The 15,639-nt window shown below is 49.4% G+C and overlaps 1 protein-coding gene across 1 annotated transcript in view; it reads left to right on the top strand.

Annotated features, from left to right (window-relative positions):
• The first annotated feature begins 2,071 nt into the window (after positions 1-2,071).
• APMAP (adipocyte plasma membrane associated protein) overlaps positions 2,072-15,639 on the top strand; it is a 34,059-nt gene continuing 20,491 nt past the window's right edge. The window contains exons 1-2 of the mRNA XM_077282846.1: positions 2,072-2,254; positions 13,885-14,001. Coding sequence (XP_077138961.1) covers positions 2,157-2,254; positions 13,885-14,001 — 215 coding nt within the window. The 5' untranslated portion in view covers positions 2,072-2,156. The remainder of the gene's footprint in view (positions 2,255-13,884; positions 14,002-15,639) is intronic.

Below are 15,639 nucleotides of genomic sequence, written 5' to 3'. Positions count from 1 at the left end.
GCCTATGCCAGACACGGGGGATCAACCCAGAGACTCACTGCCTATACCAGACACCGGGATCAGCCCAGAGACACATCGCCTATGCCAGACACCGGGATCAGCCCAGAGACTCACCAACAATGCCAGACACCGGGATCAGCCCAGAAACTCACCATCAATGCCAGACACTGGGATCAGCCCAGAGACTTACTGCCAATGCCAGACACCAGGATCAGCCCAGAGACTCACTGCAAATGCCAGACACCGGGATCAGCCCGGACACTCACCGCCAATGCCAGACACCGGGATCAGCCTAGAGACTCACCACCAATGCCAGACACCGAGATCAGCCCAGAGACTCACCACCAATGCCAGACACCGGGATCAGCCACAAAACTTATCACCAATGCCAAACACCGGGATCAGCTCAGAGACTCACCACCAATGCCAGACACCGAGATAAGACCAGAGACTCACCACCAATGCCAGACACCGGGATCAGCCCTAAGACTTACCACCAATGCCAGACACAGGATCAGCCCAGAGACTCACCACCAATGCCAGACACCGAGATCAGCCCAGAGACTCACCATCAATGCCAGACACCAGGATCAGCCGGGAGACTCACCACCAATCCCAGACACCGGGATCAGTCCTAAGACTTACCACCAATGCCAGACACAGGATCAGCCCAGAAACTCACCACCAATGCCAGATACCGATATCAGCCCAGAGACTCACCACCAATGCCAGACACCGGGATCAGCCCAGAGACTCACTGCCTATGCCAGACACCGGGATCAGCCAGAGACTCACCGCCAATGCCAGGCACTGGGATCAGCTCAGAGACTCACCACCAATGCCAGACATTGGGATCAGCCCGGAGGCTCACCGCTAATGCCAGACACCGGTATCAGCCCAGAGACTCACCGCCAATGCCAGACACTGGGATCAGCCCGGACACTCACCACCAATGCCAGATACCGATATCAGCCCAGAGACTCACCACCAATGCCAGACACCAGGATCAGCCCGGAGACTCACCACCAATGCCAGACACCGGGATCAGCCCTAAGATTTAACAACAATGCCAGACACCAGGATCAGCCCAGAGACTCACTGCAAATGCCAGACACCGGGATCAGCCCGGACACTCACCGCCAATGCCAGACACCGGGATCAGCCTAGAGACTCACCACCAATGCCAGACACCGGGATCAGTCCAGAGACCCACCACCAATGCCAGACACCGGGATCAGCCCAGAGACTCACCACCAATGCCAGACACCGGGATCAGCCCGGAGACTCACCACCAATGCCAGACAACGGGATCAGCCCAGAGACTCACCGCCAATTCCAGACACGGGGATCAACCCAGAGACTCACTACCAATACCAGACACCGGGATCAGCCCAGAGACTCACAGCCTATGCCAGACACCGGGATCAGCCCTAAGACTTACCACCAATGCCAGACACCAGGATCAGCCCGGAGGCTCACCAGGTAAGAGGAATATAGTGAAGTTTTGTTTTTTTAATAACAAAATGCAGCCAGGATCCAAATTAGATTGAAAGAAAACGTCCCTTTTAAGAGCTTGGAGTGAGGGGGTGTCCACATTGCGCCCACCGACCGACCCCTCCCCAATAGTCCCCATGCGGTTGCACTGTGCTCATGTCATTGTCATGGCAGCTGGGAGTGTCCTGAAGACCCCATATCTGCCAAATTGGTACAAAGATGAAGCCTAGACTGGAATTTTACTGTAGTTTTATGGAGTTTTCCCCCCATTTTTGAGTACATTACACGGTAAAATAATTGGTGTTCTTCATAACACTTAAATTGTCCGACAAAGAAGCTGCTAAGCGCGGGCCAGCAAGTATATACACACGCACGCCACTGTACGGTAATATGGGCGTCCATAGAGGCACCACAAGCCCCAGCATACCCTCCCTCCGCAGTCCACACACACACGTCAGGTACAGAGGTCACCCCCGTCTCTCGCGCTGAATGCTTTACAGCTCGTGTTTTCCTATTGGCCGACTGCGCGTTCACTAGAGGTCTAATCCTATTGGTCCGTGGTGTTGACAGGTGGCTGCTCATTGGCTGACGCCCGCAGACTGCCTACTCTATGTGACAGCGCCTGTGCCCTTGGTGTGAGCGCTGTGCTGTATGGGCAACTGATGACCATGGAGGAGGGAGACGGGCTGCGGCAGCGGAGGCCTATCCGACCGCAGGTCATCACCGACGAGACTGTCACCCAAGAGACGCACCACCCCAGGTGGGCAAACCCAGCGGCAGCGGGTGGTCCTGGGCATGTGAGATCCACGCGTGTATGTGACATACTGAGGGTGGGGTCATTACATAGCGTGTACAGATGGTCCATATTAGATAAGCTGCCAGCACCGAGACCCTAATCCGTAAGTAGCGCTATAGTGTCAGCTGTAGGACCCTGGAGACGCACATACGTACACCGCCCGTGCATTCGTTCGCCGCCCGTGCATTCGTTCGCCGCCCGTGCATTCGTTCGCCGCCCGTGCATTTGTTCGCCGCCCGTGCATACGTACACGCCGCCCGTGCATACGTACACGCCGCCCGTGCATACGTACACGCTGCCCGTGCATACGTACGCCGCCCGTGCATACGTACGCCGCCCGTGTATACGTACACGCCGCCCGTGTATACGTACACGCCGCCCGTGTATACGTACGGCGCCCCTACATACGTACGCCGCCCGTGTATACGTACGCCGCCCCTACATATGTTCGCCGCCCGTGCGTACTTACACCGCCCGTGTATACGTACGCCGCCCCTACATACGTACGCCGCCCGTGTATACGTACGCCGCCCGTGTATACGTACGCCGCCCGTGTATACGTACGCCGCCCCTACATATGTTAGCCGCCCGTGCATACTTACACCGCCCGTGTATACGTACGCCGCCCCTACATACGTACGCCGCCCGTGCATACGTACGCCGCCCGTGTGTATGCACACCGCCCCTGCGTACGCACGCCACCCCTACATACGTATGCCGCCCGTGTATATGCACGCTGCCCGTGTATATGCACGTCGCCCCTGCATATGTACGCCGCCCCTGCATATGTACGCCGCCCGTGTATACGTACACGCCGCCCGTGTATATGTACGCCGCCCGTGTATACGTACACGCCGCCCGTGTATACGTACGCCGCCCGTGTATACATACGCCGCCCCTACATACGTACACCGCCCGTGTATATGTACGCCGCCCCTACATACGTTCGCCGCCCGTGTATACATACACGCCGCCCGTGTATACGTACGCCGCCCGTGTATACATACGACGCCCCTACATACGTACGCCGCCCGTGTATACGTACGCCGCCCCTACATACGTTCGCCGCCCGTGTATACATACACGCCGCCCGTGTATACGTACGCCGCCCCTACATATGTTCGCCGCCCGTGCGTACTTACACCGCCCGTGTATACGTACGCCGCCCCTACATACGTACGCCGCCCGTGTATACGTACGCCGCCCCTACATACGTTCGCCGCCCCTACATACGTTCGCCGCCCGTGTATACGTACGCCGCCTGTGTATACGTACGCCGTCCCTACATATGTTCGCCGCCCGTGCATACGTACACCGCCCGTGTATACGTACGCCGCCCCTACATACGTACGCCGCCCGTGTATACGTACGCCGCCCCTACATACGTTCGCCGCCCCTACATACGTTCGCCGCCCGTGTATACGTACGCCGCCCGTGTATACGTACGCCGCCCCTACATATGTTCGCCGCCCGTGCATACTTACACCGCCCGTGTATACGTACGCCGCCCCTACATACGTACGCCGCCCCTACATACGTACGCCGCCCGTGTATACGTACGCCGCCCGTGTGTATGCACACCGCCCCTGCGTACGCACGCCACCCCTACATACGTATGCCGCCCGTGTATATGCACGCCGCCCCTGCATATGTACGCCGCCCGTGTATATGTACGCTGCCCCTACTGTACATACGTACTCCGCCTGTGTATATGTACACTGTATGTTTATTATTATAATAGCCCCAATTACTCCATGGTGCTTTACATGTGAGAAGGAGAATACAGAGCAGGTCCAATAATCCTGACCAATACGAGTCAGCGACTGGTACAGGAGGAGCGAGGACCCTGCCCCCGAGGGCTCACAGTCCATATGCCGCACATATATACATTTATTATGCATTGCTTATATAGTGCTACCTTATTCTGCAGCTCTTTACAGACATTATCATACGTAATATTATTATTATTACACCTACTGTATATCGGGATAGGATCTTGGAGATGGGAATGCCTCTTATCCTCCCCGGCATTCTATGCAGGCCATTGGCCGTGAATGAAGGGGTCCGGCCTCACAGACCCTTGTAGGTGAGCTGTGATATCTATTGTTATTGGTGGATCCCTTGTTATCTACTGTATATGGAGGTGTTACCTGTCATTTTTATCCTGTCTGTGATGATAGGACTACTGAAGCTTATTTTGTGCAGAATGGATGTTTGAGTCTAGATTTAGGCCTAGTGAACAGTGTGATTTGCAAGGTTTTTAGCGATGGAGAAAATGGCAAAAAAAAAAAATGCAAATATAGAAAAATACATTTAACATAAAAGCATGATTTAAAGAATTAATTTCCAGGTGATACCATCCCTTTAAAAACTCTAAGTCTTGTTTTATTGCACCTGCATTGTGCCCAAGGTGTGGTCGGTATACCCGCTGCTTTCTCACTTAGTAACATCTGTAACCCCCATTTGCGTTGCTTTAATTTATGGAGTTTGGGAATGGTGGGAATGTTACATAGGTTGAAAAAAGACCTCGCTGCATCAAGTTCAACCTTTCTCCACCAATTTAACTATAACCCGCAGTATTATGTGTATTGAGGGCATTCCACAGTCTGACTGCTCTAACTGTAAAGAAGCCTTTCCTATTTAGCTGTTGGAATCGTCTTTCCTCCACCCGTAATGAGTGCCCCCTGGTCCTCTGCATGGCCCACTCCTTTGTGCTTGCCACACATTTATACATGTAAATGAGATCTCCTCTGAAACATCGTTTTTTCCCGTCTCCCATGACAGCACACCTGAGAGAGGGATCCGCCCAGTCAGGACAGGAAACCTACTGAAATAAAAGGGCGGTACCTCTCCCTCGCTTCAGTTGGGTTTCCTGTCCTGATGGGAACCCCTTGTGCTGAAGAACGGCGGTTCGATTTTATTAATAGAAGATCTTCTTACCCGCTCCTGTCCCGGCACTGGAAGCACAGGCAGGGCGCCTGTATGTCGGCCTTCAGGAAGCGGTAGCGCCGTTCGCAGATCCCATAGGGCTCTTGCGCACGTGCGGGCGTCGGTCCGGCACAGTCCGGACTCCTGGGGCCCGTCTCTGTCCGCCACGCCGCTCTCTCCCCCTCAGCTGGGCCACTTCCGGGTGCGCGGCTGACGTTTCGCGCAAGGTACGCTGGGAGTGGGCGTGCCCGCGTGACGTCAGACCGGCGCGCCGGATCCAAGATGGCGGCGCCCATGCAAAGAACGCCGGTAATGCCACAGGCTACCCGGCGGTATCCAGGGGGAGGAAAAAGAGCGCAACGGTCACCGGAAGAGGTGGGAGCACGAGTACCCTTTATTAAGGGAGAAATAACGCTGGAACAACGCTCATTTCCATGCAGCTATCCAGACATGGAGGATCGTATGGAACTCCAGCAGCAGCAGCAGCCTTTACAGCAGCAGCAGCAGCAGCGTGAGCCCCTTTCAAGTGATACGCCTGCTCACCAGCGTACCAAAAAAGATAGCCGCTCGAGTGCAAGGAGTGGCAAACGCCCTGGTCGGTCGTCTCAGGATTCTACCCCCAGGAGAATCGTCCAACGTGCTCCTAGTCCGCCTCAGATTCCGGTACCGTTTGTGGTCAGCGGGTGGTGAGTGATCTACGTGAATGTCACCCTGGTGGTAATAGGCTACATTTTCTGTTTACTTGGCAGGCGCCGAGGAAGGCTAGCTCCAAGACCAGGAATAAGGAATGTGCCCTCTGTAGAGCTCCGTTGGCAGTCCAGTGGCAAAAAAGTCTTTGCATAGATTGTATTCAAAAAACCATCCAGGAAGAAACCCCTGACTTTGCCTCTAGTCTTAGGGCAATTATTAGAGCTGAAGTAGAAGGCTCTGTTAAAGCGGCCCTTAAGAAAAAGGGTAGTAGAGACCCAGAACCGGTTTCCGCGTCGGAGGTTTCTCATTCTGAAGAGGAATATCAGGAGGATCCGTTGTCTCCCTGCTCCTCCGCCTCTAAGTCCCCTGGCTCTTCCTCAGACAGTGATATTGGGGGGCGTCCATGCTTTCTTACCGAGAACATGGACAAACTGGTTAAAGCCGTTAGAACTTCTATGGGCCTAAAAGACGAGAAAACAACCAAATCCCTGGAGGACATTATGTTCGGAGGGTTGGAGGAAAAAAGAAAACGTACGTTTCCCGTTAACTCCAAAATAAAAGCCCTTATTGAAAAGGAATGGAAAAAGCCGGAAAAATCGGGTAATCTGCCCTCGGCTTCTAAAAGACGTTACCCCTTTGAGGAAAAAGATTCAGAGACTTGGGATAAAGTACCTAAGATAGATGGCGCAGTAGCAAAATCCTCTAAAAAACTATCCCTTCCTTTAGAGGACTCTGGGGTATTAAGGGACCCCTTAGATAAAAAGGCGGACGGTTTCTTAAGACACACCTGGGAAGCAACCGCAGGCGCACTGAAACCGGCAATTGCAGGAACCTGTGTGTCTCGTTCCCTTATTGTCTGGTTACAGCAAATAGAGGAGCAGTTGACATCTAAAGCCCCAAGAGACGAAATTTTATCTAATGTGACTATGGCTAAAGGGGCAGCCGCCTTTATAGCAGATTCATCAGCAGATTCCGTAAGGCTGGCGGCCAGAGCTGCAGGTTTATCCAATGCAGCTAGGCGTGCTCTCTGGTTAAAGGGGTGCCCGGGAGACCTGCCCTCAAAAAATAGACTCTGTTCTATACCATGTGATGGCCATTTCCTCTTCGGTAAAAAGTTGGAGGACATTCTGGAAAAAGCCGGTGACAGGAAAAAAGGTTTTCCTCGCTTTCCAGTGGACTTTAGAAGGCCTTATTTTCGGAGGGGCAAATTTAGTAGGGGCCGCCCCCCGGGAGACAGAAGGGGCTGGGACTCCAGAGACAAAAGGGGATCTGGATATATGTTTAAAGGTCCCTCAACTTCAACTAAAAAGCCCTCCCAATGACGCCAGGCCAGTAGGGGGGAGGCTTTCATCTTTTTTCCCAGCATGGGTAAACATCTCCCCCTCTCATTGGGCTCTGATGGTGGTCAAAGACGGCCTAAAAATAGATTTTGTTTATCCACCGCGACGGACTTTTATTTCAACACCCCAAAGAAAAACCCCGGAAGAGCAGCTAGCCTTGGAAACAGAGGTACTAGAGCTGGTTTCAAAACGTGTTCTGGTAGAAGTCCCGCGGGAGGAACAGGGAAAAGGTTTTTATTCCCCTCTTTTTTTGATAAAAAAACCAGACGGGTCTTTAAGAACTATCGTCAATCTAAAAAACCTCAATCAATCGGTAAAAAACTGTTCCTTCAAAATGGAGTCTATAAATACAGCGATAAAACTCCTGTTCCCACAGTGCTTCATGGCAGCTATCGATTTAAAAGACGCCTATTATCACGTCACAATTCATCAAGATTTTCAAAAATTCCTAAGGGTAGCGGTTTATGTCCAAGGTTGTCTCAGGCACTATCAGTACGCTGCCCTCCCGTTCGGCCTGTCAATAGCGCCAAGAATTTTTACCAAGCTGATGTCAGAGGTCATGTCCTTCCTCCGCTCACGGGACGTGGTAATTGTTCCATATCTGGACGACTTCCTGATAATAGGGAACTCAGCGGCGCACTGCCGGTCACAAATAGAAGAGGTTACGACGACACTAGAATTGCTGGGGTGGAAAATAAATCTTGCCAAATCAAGGTTGACGCCGGAGCCGGTTCAGTCCTTTTTAGGCCTGGTTCTGGACTCCGAGCGTCAGCTTTGTCTTCTACCAGAAAACAAGTTGGTCAAAATCCAAAATCTGGTGGAATCAGCAATTCAACACCCTGTAATGACTTTGAGAAAAGCAATGTCCTTGCTGGGCTCTCTGACGTCCTGTATACCCGCAGTAAGATGGGCTCAATTCCATCTAAGATTATTACAGTGGGAGGTCCTGTCGGCGCAAAAACTGTTAAAAGGGCGTTTAGAGGGCAAACTGTGTCTTTCATTGGGGGTAACGGATTCCCTAAAATGGTGGACCATAAGAAATCATTTAACATCTGGGGTCCAGTGGGTAACTCCGATAGAACAGGTCATCACCACAGACGCAAGCGGTACAGGATGGGGAGCTCATTTAGGGACTCTTTCAGTTCAGGGATCTTGGTCCCATCTAGAGTCTCAACAGGCGTCAAATTTAAGGGAATTAGGGGCCGTAGAAAGAGCTGTGAAACACTTCCTTCCCATCATTCAGGGCCACCATACCAGGGTCATGTCGGACAATCGCGCAGTGGTGGCATATATCAACCACCAAGGGGGGACGAGATCCCCTTCCCTAATGAAGTCAGCGTCTGTCCTCCTACAAATAGCAGAGCACCACCTGCTATCCCTCTCTGCTCTTCACATAAGGGGAATCGAGAATTCGAGAGCAGACTACCTAAGTCGCAAGACACTGAGGCAGGGGGAGTGGTCTTTAAATCCCCGGGTCTTTCAAGAGATAGTGCAGGCCTGGGGCTTACCTGTGATAGATTTGTTTGCCACCCTAATCAACAGGAAGGTAGACAGGTTCTGTTCACTAGACCCGAGGGAGAATCCCTTCGCAGTAGATGCCCTGCAGATTCAATGGGATTTCAGTCTCGCGTATGTGTTTCCACCAATAGCAATGATACCAGCAGTAGTGAGGAAAATCAGGATGGAGCAAGCGAGAGTAATATTGATTGCTCCATTTTGGCCGAAAAGACCTTGGTTCTCCCTCCTGAGACAAATGTCTATAACCGATCCGTGGATCCTACCAGAGATTCCGGACCTTCTAACCCAGGGCCCAATATGCCACTCTCAGGTGAAGGGCTTCCATCTTGCAGCCTGGAATTTGAGAGGGCATTACTGAGTAGGCGGGGGTTTTCGCCAGGGTTAGTTTCCACCTTATTAAAAAGTAGAAAACCAGTAACATCTAGAATTTACGGTAGAACGTGGAAAAAGTTTCTGGATTTTTCGGGGCAACCTTTGGGGGACAAGGCTCCTGTGGGTACCATCTTAGAATTTTTACAAGCGGGTTTACAACTGGGGTTGGCAACCAATACACTCAAGGTCCAGGTGTCGGCATTAGGTGCCTTATACAATTGCAATCTTGCCTCCAATAGATGGGTGTCCCGCTTTATTAAATCCTGTAGTAGGTCTAGACCGATAAAAATTCAGAGACTTCCCCCGTGGGATTTAAATCTGGTATTAAATGCTCTAACCAATAGTCCATTTGAACCCCTGCAGGAATCATCATTAAAGATACTCACTCTTAAAACGGTACTCCTGGTTGCGTTAACATCAGCCCGTAGGGTGAGTGATTTACAGGCCCTGTCCGTCTCCCCTCCTTACACGCAAATTTTTGATGACAGGGTAGTACTCAGACCAGATCCGGCATACCTTCCAAAGGTCGTACTTAAATTTCATAGAAGTCAAGAGATTGTGTTGCCCTCCTTTTGTAATAATCCTAGGAACCCAGGGGAGGCAAAATTTCATACACTGGATGTGAGGAGGGCTATTGTGCAGTACATATCCTTGACAAATCAGTGGAGAAAAGATCAATCCCTTTTCATAGCCTTCCAGGGTAGTAGGAAAGGGTATGGGGTATCCAAGTGTACTATTGCCAGGTGGATTAGGGAGGCTATTTCCTTATCCTATGCTTCCTGTGGCGCCCCGATCCCTGATGGCATCAAGGCTCACTCCACCAGGGCCGTGTCTACTTCCTGGGCTGAAAAAGCAGAGGTATCGATAGATCAAATTTGTAAAGCCGCTACCTGGTCCTCTCCGTCTACCTTCTTTAGACACTACCGGCTAGATCTATCCTCCTCGTCTGACCTTACCTTTGGTAGAAGGGTGCTGCAAGCGGTGGTCCCTCCCTAAGGTGTTCTTTCTCCAAAAATCTCTCAGGTGTGCTGTCATGGGAGACGGGAAAACACCAAGGTTACTTACCGGTAGCCGGTTTTTCCGGAGCCCATGACAGCACCTGTATATTCCCTCCCTTCTTTTTCACCCTTTGGTGCGCACTTTTTAGCTGGGTGTATTTTGTTATATTTATAATGTGGTGATGGATTACCATGTACTAACCAAAAGGGCCTCTCATGCTCTGGAAAACCAACTGAAGCGAGGGAGAGGTACCGCCCTTTTATTTCAGTAGGTTTCCTGTCCTGACTGGGCGGATCCCTCTCTCAGGTGTGCTGTCATGGGCTCCGGAAAAACCGGCTACCGGTAAGTAACCTTGGTGTTTCTAAACTAAACAAGCCCAATTTTCCAATCTCTCATCATACAAGACGCCTTCCATCCCTTATAATAATCTAGTTGCCGCCTTTGAACCGACGCTAACTTTTGAATATCCTTTTTACAATGTGTAGCCCAAAACTGGATCCCATATTCCAGATGTGGCCTCACCAGTGGTTTATAAAGAGGTAACAATACGTTGGGATCGCGGGATTTTATCTTTTACACACCCTAAAATCTTGTTTGCTTTTGCGGCTGCTGCTTGACATTGAGAACTGCTGCTCAGCTTACTTCTCCTGTTTTGTAGTCCCGAATACACTCCCATTTAATATATATGCAGCTATATGATTACTCCAGCCTAGTTGCATTACTCTACATTTATCAGCATTAAACCTCCTCTGCCCAGTGTTTGCCCCGTTGTCACGGTCACATTTTGATTACCCGTCTGGCCATTCATTCATTCATTCATTCATTCATTCATTCATTCATTCATTCAGGCTGCTCCTGTTTCCCGTCACTGAGGCTTCTTATTGTAGGAAATCTATGACAGTCCGTGTGTGTACGGTGTGACATGTGCGAGGCATGCGGCTCCTCCTCGGCTTGTAAGCAGAAGCGCCGTGATTCAAGGCTGACACATGCAGGGCGGACGAGGGAACCTGCTGTAATGAGATAATTGCACTGACGCTGTAATACCCGGCCCTCTCAGGAGTAAGGTCTGTGTGTGATCAATCACTGGTGATGTTGCGGGGCTGCTCTCAGGAGGACGAGGAAAGGTTTAAAGGGAATCTGTCAGCAGGTTTTGCTACCTCATCTGAGAGCAGCAAAACACTCTGGCTATGTGCACACGCTGCGGATTTTGCTGCAGATCCGCAGCGGATTTGACGCTGCGGATCCGCAGCAGTTTTCCCAAAGTTTACAGTACCATGTAAATCTATGGGAAAAAAAAACGCTGTGCACATGCTGTGGAAAAATCAGCGCGGAAACGCAGCGGATTATTTTCCGCAGCATGTCAAATCTTTGTGCGGATTCCGCAGCGGTTTTCAACATGCACCAATAGGTAAGTGCAGTTGAAAACCCGCAGAGGAATCCGCAGAAGAAATCGCGAGAAAATCCGCAGTGAAAACCGCAGTGGTTCAGAATCCGCAACGTGTGCACATACCCTTAAAAGACCCCCCCCCATACTATTCACACCAGTATTAAAAAATGGGGGGCTAGGTCACAACAGATGAGTGGATAGGGATATTGGTCCTGATTAGGGCCTAATGGTTTCCCTACCTTGCTGCGGGGGGTGGCACCCTAGAAAGCTATATGGTGCCCCCACTCATCATGGGCTCACCCTCACTGACCCTGCAAAAAATCTGCAGCAACCACACAGGTATACGTGACCCAAAAGGTAACCCACATGGAAACCTTAAGAAAATGGCAATGTACAGAAAAAAAAGCCCTTTTTAAGGCACAACATACGTCAGTTCGTCTCATGGGTCATCTCATCTGGACAGCTCACGTACATCAACCAGATACAGATTGTAGGTGTTAACCACTAAATCAACAAGATGGAAGGAAAAAATAAAAGTTTTTATTGTAAGTGATGGAGGCTTTTTAATGCTATTTTTTATTTACTGCAGAGTAGTGGGGGGAGGCTCCTGCTGCAGCAGTTTGTCTTCCAATAGGAAGTTAAGAGGTCACTGCTGCTTGGGAGGAGGAGGACATGGCCTTAGTGTCTGAGACACTAAGATGATTCCTCTGTGTTTTTCTTAGTTTTTTATTGTCCTATACCAGAAAATGAGATCAAATGAAAAGTGGTGAATAACTTGTGTTCCTTTTAGCACCTTGTAGGATGAAGACATGAGAGAATGTCATCATTATTACACAACAGACACGGTGGTGTAATGTGTGCACACTGCTGTCAACAATGTTCTTCCAGGAAGAAATAATTTTGCAATAAATAGGTAACAGAACAAGTCTAAATACTGAGCACGTTGCTGCACCTTCATTCCAGTTCTTACTGGAGCAGCGCGCGTCGGGGTGGTAATGTGGTGAGTGCGATATTTTTATTTATTTTTTTTAAAATCCCTTTATTATTTATGGGGTTTTCCAGGATCAATTAAATTCTGAGTGAAAGTAGAACATGCCATACAATAACCTGACTACCAGCCATGGCTTACCTGATGAATCTCCAGTCACCCATCACATGCTCGGGTTCCCCAGGTGGTATACACTTGGGGCACCGGGTGTACTATGGCATTAGGCAGGACCTAGGATAAAAGTAAAATGAGAATAGACCCTGCAGATAATGCTATATTGGTTAAAAAAGTGTAATATCCACCCCACCGCCACACGGTGCCCCCGATCGGGATGGTCCCTACCTCCAGTAACTCCCCTCGCTATGTGCCAGGAGGCCTCAGAATAGACTGGGAGCAGAGCAGGAGCCTGACCGGACTTGGTAACGGGGTCACAGCCATATTACTGGCAGCTACCACAGGAATAAAGACATGACTTGTCATATCCTTAAAGGGGTTGTTCTCTTTAAGAAAACATTTACCAGCCATCTCATTTCCTTGTTAAAAACCAAACTGCACTTTACTGATCCTTTCCGTGTCCTGCACCATGTCTACGGCGATACTCCAGTGATTGTATATAGGCTTCCGATGTGACGTCACCGCTGCAGCCAATCACTAAACTCCGCATCTTGGCGAATGTAGACGGCATGAGCTATCGAGCTTGGTGACTAACTGCAGCTCTGTTGTCACCGCTGCAGCCAATCAGATCAGGAGAGCACTTGAGACTCAGAGGGTGAATAAAGTGCGATTAGTTTCTTTTCTCTTTTTTTTTTTTTTACTGTTTCTGCAGGAAAATGTTTTCTGAAAGGGAACAACCCCTTTAACTCGTTAAAGACAAGTGGGATTTCTTTTCCGTTTCCTCGAGTCGTGACTTTGTATTGTAGATGGAGAGTTGTGGACATGTTACGCGTTATGGCGTCACTTTTTGAGTTTCATATAATGCAGCATTACAATGTTATTAATTAATGTTGAGGTAAAGACGGTGGGTGGGACGAGACTTCATATTGCTCCAGGGTTGTAGCCGGAGAGCCGGCTCGTGGACTCGGCCTGTCCGTGTGTCACTGTATGCAGGTGGGCGGCTGTCACGCAGATTGAGGACCGGCAGCCACAGCCTCGTGTTATCACCGGCCTGGAACTGATGATGGAGATGAGCAATAAATTCTCAGATCGAGTCCCTGTCAGTCAGCCGTCCTGTCACACTGATAAAATATGTGATAATTGTCAGCTATAATTAATATACAGTATCGGGTTGATGTGTTTTTCATGGTGGTCTCACTATGTCGTTGACCCCTGCTTTGTGGTAATCTCTGATGACTCCGTCTTCTGTCCTCCTCAGCTCGTACAGCGGAAAGGTCTTCCGTGCCACATTCACCTGCCTGGCGCTGTCACTCTTGATACCGTTCTTGGCAGCCCTGTGCCTTCTCGAGAGCCCGATAGAGCCCCAGTCTCTGAGGTACGTCTAATGTGATCTGGCCATGGTGTCTCTGCCCCCGAAGATTTGTCTACAGAAAACCTGATGCCAAATGATCAGAATTATTGCTCAAATGCTTCTGTCTTCCCTACGATTTCTACTGCTTTGGTTTTGTATTCCAATATGTACTAGGTGTAATAGTAATAATATTAACGAGTACCTCCAATTAGAGATATAGTATATTTCTTCTGATTAGCTATGTTGTTTACGCCCCCATGTGCATGGCATTGCTTTAGATTAGATATACATGGTTATGACCACGAACAAGTAAATAAGTAACTGTCACTGTGAGTGGCCGTAACCATGGATACCTAAGCTGTTGCAATGCCCTGCTCATAGGATAAATTACATAGTTATTCAGAAGAACTATACTATATCTCTAATTAGAGGTATTTGTGAATATTATTATATTATATCTGCTACATATTGGGATAGGTCCCTGGAGATGGGAATACCCATTTAATGGAAACCTGTCAGAAGATCCTAGCTTGCAATACTACACCCAACCTGTGAACAGGTGTGGCACTGTTTTTAGAGGGACTTATTCTAGACATCAGATAACTGACAATTCTAGTGTATTTGACCACTCTTAGAATCCCTTTAACATTACCTTATCTATCAGCAGGTTTTTGCTATGTAATCTGAGTGCAGCATGATGTGGGGATAGTGATCCTGATTCCAGTGATGTGTCACTTACTAGGCTGCTTGCTGCAGTTTTGATAAAAAAAAAAAAAAATTCTGCTGCTGCAGTTTTGTGAATGCTAATCTCTATACTATCCCTCCCACACTACTGATTGGCAGCTTTCTGCACCGTGTACACAAACTGCCAATCAGTGGTGAGGGGGCGGAGTTACACAGGGTATTAGGACTACATGGCACTAGACAACTAGTCCTCTACTGATTTTATTAAAACAATAACAAGCAGCCTAATAAGTGACACATCGCTGGAATCTGGGTCGTTGCCCCTATATCATTCTGCTCTCGGATTAAATAGCAAAAACCTCCGTACAGATGCCATTTAAAAGTGTGTTTTCTGCAGATTCTTTCTTACATGAGAGAAGCGATATCTTGGCGCTCTTAGCCTCTTTGGTAGCCTGAGGAGCTGCCGTAGATAACATGTTATAATCTCTTGGGTAAAATCTTTGAGCTTTGGAGGAGGTGTCTACAGACGTAATGATTTCAGGCTACGTGTACACACGGCACCCATCGTGGCTCTGTCACCTCGGAGTATCTGCTCGGTGGTATAGCCCAGACATTTCTTCTGTCTTTCCAAATAACACTGTAAGGATGAAATATCCCAGTGTGGTGTAATCCTTACTAGTTGGGGAACATCCGGTGCTGTAGACGTTCCTGCCAGACTTCTTACACTCCTTTCCTGGCGACACGCTGTACATACTGCGTGCAATAAACTTTCTGTAAAACTGGTTCTTCAGACAGGAGCGTCGGACAAGGAGCGCTCAAGGACTACTGCGTTATTCTCTCCTACACGGTCAACGTTTGTGGGGGCCAAATTTTCTTATTTTTATAATGTTATCAGATCGATAAATTGAACGTCATCAGATAATGATCTGTGGTTTATATCAAGACATTTCGTATATATTGGTCACCTGACATTAGACA

Source organism: Ranitomeya variabilis, chromosome 2 (assembly GCF_051348905.1).
Source record: "Ranitomeya variabilis isolate aRanVar5 chromosome 2, aRanVar5.hap1, whole genome shotgun sequence".
Taxonomy (NCBI): Eukaryota; Metazoa; Chordata; class Amphibia; order Anura; family Dendrobatidae; genus Ranitomeya; species Ranitomeya variabilis.
This window is presented reverse-complemented; position numbering and strand designations above follow the sequence as displayed.